The sequence below is a fragment of the Chionomys nivalis genome, chromosome 25 (genome assembly GCF_950005125.1).
Source record: "Chionomys nivalis chromosome 25, mChiNiv1.1, whole genome shotgun sequence".
Lineage (NCBI taxonomy): Eukaryota > Metazoa > Chordata > Mammalia > Rodentia > Cricetidae > Chionomys > Chionomys nivalis.
Genome location: NC_080110.1, coordinates 27,337,645 through 27,344,286, shown reverse-complemented (window position 1 = coordinate 27,344,286; position 6,642 = coordinate 27,337,645). Strand labels below are relative to the sequence as shown.

Below are 6,642 nucleotides of genomic sequence, written 5' to 3'. Positions count from 1 at the left end.
CCCTGTCCTCTCTTTCTCTAATGATGCCTGAGAATTCTAAAGTCTCTTGTTCTGTACACCTTGGCCAGCTGTGTGTCTCTGTGTGAACCTCCCTCTACTGAATATAGAGGTTTCTCTGATGAGGACTGAAGGATGCGTTGATCTCTAATCATGACCATCTCACTAGGAGTCAGTTCAGTGTTATGTCTGTTTATCCAGAATAATAGTTGTTTCTCCCCTAGGGCCTGTGACTGTTCTGGTCATGGGTTCCAAGGCATTCTTTTTCTACAAACATTTGCCTTCTTTAATTCCCAGAGAACACCTTTCTTTTCTTATCTAACTACATGACTCTTGCCTTTTTCCTTTCTATGCCACTGTTTCCCCACCTTTTCTATCTTCACCTTCAAAATATTATTATTAATCTGTTAAATTACTGTTTTCAGTTTATAACCTCAGGAGAAAATAAGTTTACTATTTCTGAGGTTCTTACTAAAAACATATACACCGTGCTCAGCATAACTTTTGTTTTAATTTGTCCTTTGTTGCTGTGATAAAACATTTACCAAAACCAACTTGGGAAGAAAGGGTTTTTCTAGCTTACACTCCCAGATCACTGTCCATTACTGAGGGAGGTCAGTGCTGGAACGTGGAAGCAGGAACTGAAGTAGAGACCTCGGAGAATGCTGCTTACTGCATCACTTCCTCTTGCTTGCTCAGCTTCCTTTCCTGTGCATTCTGAGTCCATCATCTTAGGGAGGAAATACTGTGCACAGCAAACATGGCCCTCCCACATCAATCATTGATCGAGAAATTATCCCACAGACAAGCCCACAGGCCAATCAGATGAATAAATTTCTCAACTGAGGTTCCCCCTTCCCAAGTGACTCTAGTTTGTGCCAAGCTGACACAGACTAAGCAAGACAGCTACTAAATATGAATACGCTGACATATTCCTAAAAAGCAGATGTCTGCTAATTCCCTTGCATTCCCCATAAGAGCACAAGGCACAGATCTTATGCTTGCTAACAGCTGAGAAGAAAGAGCTGTCGGAAAACCATACATACATATTTTCATTCTTTTTTTATCTGAAAGTTGCATTTCCACTTAATTTGAGGGGATGCTATCACAGTTATTACGACAAAGAAGAAGAGTAAAGGGGGAAATAACTTAGTAGCTATACACATGATTGTTAGCAAATTTTGAGTTTTTCATTAACTTTTATCAAAAAGTCTTGGTATAAAAATTTATACTAATATTGTTTATTATAATTATATATCATGATATAATTATATATTGTATATATACAATTATATGTTAGATATCATTCTGTGTCTGTCATAACTCCAAGGGAAGGTTAAATGCCCCAATACTATGGCTCCTAAAGCCAATAAAAGCGGCACTATAGTGGTATATTATTTGTGTTTTAAGAAATAAAGCTTGCGCCGGGCGGTGGTGGCGCACGCCTTTAATCCCAGCACTTGGGAGGCAGAGGCAGGCGGAACTCTGTGAATTCGAGGCCAAGGCTGGTCTACAAGAGCTAGTTCCAGGATGGGAACCAAAAAAGCTACAGAGAAACCCTGTCTCGAAAAATAAAAAAAGAAAGAAAGAAAGCTTGCCTGAAGGTCATTGCAAAGCAACCACACTAGTCAGCCATACAGGCCAGGTTGTGGTTGCACACACATTTAATCCCAGCAGTCACACTTGGTAGCCATAAAGGCCAGGCAATGGCGATGCAGGCCATTAATCGCAGCTCTAGAGAGGAATATAAACAGGAGAAGACAGGTCTCACTCTCAGTCTCATCCTGAGCATTTGTGGAGGCGGGATCGTCATTTCGGTTTGAGGTAGAGGTAAGAGCCTGTGGCTGGCTGGTTTGCTTTTCTGATTTTTCAGGTTGAATCCCAGTATCTGTCTCTGGGGTTTTATTATTCGTGCTATAAGGCGCAGAGTTGCTTTCAGACCAAAGGATTCAAAGGAGAGGGCAGAGATGCCTGCTGGACATGCCCTCAGAGGCAGATGCCATTTCCTCGGGAAGTGTAGCACGTTTGCTGGCAAACGAAATCTCCCTCTAGGGCAGGCAAGGGAGGACAATAAAGACACGTCACCACCCACCATCTGTCGTGAAAACCAACACCAGCTGACAGGGAGGGCAGCTCAAATCCTGCCTCCACCCCCAGACTGACGTCAGCAACCCTTTCGCCTGACCTCCTGAAAAGCTGGCAGGGAGTGAGGGGTGAGGTCGGGATTATCCACAGGGTAGTATGGGGATCAAATTTGGGGTCACCCTGCCCAGATTGCTTGCACTTCTCTTACCATAACCCCAAAGCATCAAATTTTCGGTGTGAGAGGAAGGAGCAAACCACGTCAGGTAAATAAAGGTCAGAGTAAAGAACCCAGAAAAGCAAGCTTCTTTATAGATGAGTCCCAGACAGACTGTCGTCTCTTGATGTCTAAGATGTGAGAGAGGCAACCTAGGATTGGATAGTAGCCAACAGAAACAATTAAACAAACAAAAGAACCAGGCAAAACCAAGGGTAATACAAATAGAAATCCCAGAATCAGGGTGGTTCATGAGAGAAAAAAGCATTCAGAACTGTCATGGAGAAAAGACTCAGCTTTTCCCCACTTGTAACAGAACCAGTATATAAAAGAGAAGCAGAAGACCTGGCCTCTGTGCTGCCCACCACAGGAAAGTTCTTTATTACTTCAAGAAATCATTCTTCTCTGATTCATGAGTAGCATAAGTGGATGCTCTCAGGACAAAAAAAAAATACATTTAAGAAGTCTGAGGCAAAACCAAAGATGTGACAAATCTTATTAATAAAATTATATTTCCATCCCCAATACAGAAATTCAGAACTTCGAATTTCTAGGGGACCTGATCTGAGGAATTTAGGCCCAGACGTTGAACCCATGAAAGAGCTGGAATTATATTGTTATTTTCTTATATCTTTCAGCATTTCCTTAGGAAAGTTTAGGTCTGTTCATTTGAAAAAAAAAAAAAAAGGCTAAGACCCTGTGTGCTTTCCCCTGTCTATTTTGGATATAGCTTCTGGCTTTACTAGGAGACACAGTCTCACAGCAAACTCCCTGATTCCCTGGCTCTTACAATGTTACTATTCCCTGACTTTAACAAGCCTTTATTCTGAAAGGTTCCCTTATCCTTAGGTGCTGGAATGTTTTCTGGATGTATCTATGGACTGGGTTCCACAGCTACATTTTGATTGATCGTAATGGTCTATATCTGTTGCAAAGACAAGTTTCCTTAGTCTTCTCCAGGGAAGAGAACACCAATTAGTTATTCGAGGCCAAATGGTCAGCCCTGAAAACATATATACAAGTAGCACAATACAGACTGAGCGGGTTACAGCTAGGAATATAAATGTCTATGCATGTACGTACATGTGCGCAACAGCTATTAATGACAAAAGAGGCCATGAATTTTTTTTTTGACGGTCCTCCATTGTTTATTGGGTATGAATTGTACAAACATTACGTGTATTAGCGGTAACGGTGGAGCTGCAGAGTGTTGCGCCTTCTCCAGGCTGCACGGCGAGAGCCACCAATAGTGTGGTGGAACCTGTGGCCCTTTCCAAGGCCACGGCTCTTGCGGCCTGCAGATGTCAGCCCACGCATCTCTCTGTGCTTGTGGACCGGTTTGGTGATCCATTGGGTGTCAGGGTTTCTTCTGATAGCTTTATGGAATGGATCGATGAGGATAACCTCAAAAAATTTGTATGTGGAATCTTCACCAACCCAGTAAGAATTCAGGACTCTCAGAGCCCCACAGTGGCGTCCAGCTCTCTCCTCAGCAACAGACTGAAGGCTTCGGGCAAACTTTAGCTGGTTCACACCATGATGGACAGGCTTGCCGTAGGTCGCACTTTTGGGCACCGGGCGTTTGCGGCCACCACGGCGGACGCGAATCCTGTATATGACGTAACCTTGCTTGGCCTTGTAGCCCAGCCTCCGCGCTTTGTCGGGCCGGGTGGGGCGGGGAGCCCGGTGCAGCGCGGACAGCTGGCGGTACTGCCAGCAGCGGACCCTCAGCAGGAAGCGCATCACGTCCGACTGCTTCTTCCGCCACATCTCCTGGATGTACTTGTACGCGCCCATCTTGGCTCACCTGATGGCCGCCGCCAGAGGAAAGCGAGGCCATGAATTTTAAAGAGGGAGAGGAGAGAGGAAAAATTATGTAATTACAATGTTAAATATAAAAGAAAAATTCAAAATAATAAATCTTTTAAAAGTATCCTCACAAGTTCTACAAATTGAGAACTCATTCATCAACGAGGATAGTATTTATAGTCAGTTTTTCTTGTCATTGTAAGAGAAACAACTTAATGGAGAGAAAGATTTATTCTAACTCATACTTTATAAAAATTCAAGTGGCGCTGGAGGAAGAAATAAGGTCAGTAGTAGCAGCATTTGTGGAGACAAGAACGTGGGTTTATATGTGTTACATCTTGGTAGATCAGGGAGCAGAGACCGTGGACCAAAGTGAGGTCAAGCTATAACGCATGAGGCCCAACTTCTAGCAACTCACTTCCTATTCCAGTCTTCCAAAACAGTACCACCATGGGGGACCAGTGCTCCAACACATGAGCCACTGACTGATAGTTTACCTCCAAACTCTAGCATTCTACTCCTGGACTTCATAGGTTCATGATTATGTCATACTGAAAAATGCATTCAGTTCAATCTCAGGAGTCCTCACAGTGGTAAATTATTGAAATGTGTGAATATTCCAAGTCTCTTTTGAGACTCAAGGCAAACTCTTATTTGAGTGTCCTTGTAAAAATAAAAATAACCAAGCTTTGTGCTTTTAATTACAATGACACTAAATATCTCCATTCCTAAGGGGAGAAAGAAGAACATAGCAAGGGAAGGATGAGACAAGGTAAGATGAAAATGTGGAATGGCAAACCCCAAGCCCAGAAGTTCTACATCTGATATCTAGAGCTTGTGCTGGCATCAACTAAGAGCCACAGTGGTTTTGGGTATTCCCACACCCACAGTCCAGTCACTCGCAGCACACACGGCCTCCTTCCTGGGCCAGCTCTCCTTCTGCCTTCACTTTTTCTTCATGATTCTTTTTTATTTTATGTGCACTGGTGTTTTGCCTGTATGTCTGTGTAAGAGTCTTGTATCCCATGGAAGTGAGGTTACAGACAGTTGTGGACTGTCATGTGGGGGCAGGGATTTGAACCTGGGTCCTCTGGAAGAGCACCACTGATTAATCTCTGAAGCCTCACTTTTTCCTAACATTTTCTGGCATTTCCAAAATCCCGGGGTCCCTGTTGAAAACTAGGTTTTGCTGTCACTGCTTCATAGACAGTCGGGGACTGTCTCCAGGGAATTCACTCTTGTTACACAATTTCTGATCTCTTCAGCTCTTTTGTGGAACCATGGTGTAAGACATAACAACCCTTCTTCCATATTCTTCTGGAGACCAGTTCTGAGGCACAAGAAGAGCACTGTCCGATTTATTACATCAAAAACTCCAGTCCTGGCACCATTCCTGTGGTAGTCAGCTTGTCTGGTTGCTGTGACAATTTTATGAGGGATATTTATCCTAGTTCATGGTTTAAGAAGCGGGTCCATATCTTCTCAGAGAAGACATGGTAGCGAAAGAAAAATTACAGCATGATTTGGAAGGGTGATATGGATGTTCCAATTTATGGTGATCATTCAATTATCAATTAGTCTCCAATATTTGATCTGTTTTGAGTCTCCACAGTTACCACTGCCCACTGCAAATAGATAGATGATAGATAGATAGATAGATAGATAGATAGATAGATAGATAGATAGATAGAAATTCTGACCAAAGCTGACAGCAGCACTGATCTTTAGGAATAAGTACAATGACAACACTTTCTCAAAAGTTTCTCTGCTACTTCTGTCTTTGACAAATGTAGAAAAAGAGCAATTAATGTCATGTATAGTAAACTCCATACAAGTTCCACAGAGCTACTCCACAGAAAGCAGTGCAGGCAACTCAAAGGACATTGATCAGAATTGCCTTTCTTTTCCTCAATCTTGCCAATTATAGTATTTTCTCCTTTCCCAAAGTCATTTCCTTCAGTGTAGTAACTTAATTCAAGATCTAGGATTCACATATATGTTAGCTTATTAATGTACATATATTTGGGAGGAATAGACTTCAATATAAAATCTTAAAAATGTAGGTTTTTATGTTTTTGCTTTGGGAGGGCTTGTTTTAAGTTGGGCTCCCATTAGGTAGTTCAGGCTGTCTTTGAACTCACCTGCTCTATCTTTCTAACAGCTGGATTTACAGAAATGAAATAGCATGTTTGGTTCTGAAAGTCTTCTTTTGCATTGCATTATAATACATAAATATATTTTTGTGTCCCTCATCAAGATAAAAATAAAGCCTGAAATAATTGTTATTACCATTGGTAACAGAATTATCTGGCTGTTATTCTGCCTAAAGACCCCGGACCAATCACATAACAGAAAAGATTCTTTAAGTTGGAAATCATGCCCAGGTCAGTGCATAATATATTATCAGGGAAAATGAATGAGAGCTCTTGATCTCCACAACAAATTAAAAATCACCTCTCAGAATGAGTATTTTCAATTTGTGTTCAGTCTATGACTTCTTGATTGGTCCTTCTTTTCCACTAATCTTAACAGAATAA

At 42.0% G+C, this 6,642-nt stretch overlaps 1 protein-coding gene across 1 annotated transcript; it reads right to left on the bottom strand.

The window, feature by feature from the left end:
- Window positions 1–3,432: 3,432 nt before the first annotated feature.
- On the bottom strand, window positions 3,433–4,114 carry LOC130866512 (60S ribosomal protein L15-like). The gene has a single exon (XM_057758016.1). It carries the CDS (start codon window positions 4,091–4,093, stop codon window positions 3,479–3,481), a length of 615 nt encoding a protein of 204 aa, XP_057613999.1. The 5' UTR covers window positions 4,094–4,114; the 3' UTR covers window positions 3,433–3,478.
- Window positions 4,115–6,642: the final 2,528 nt, after the last annotated feature.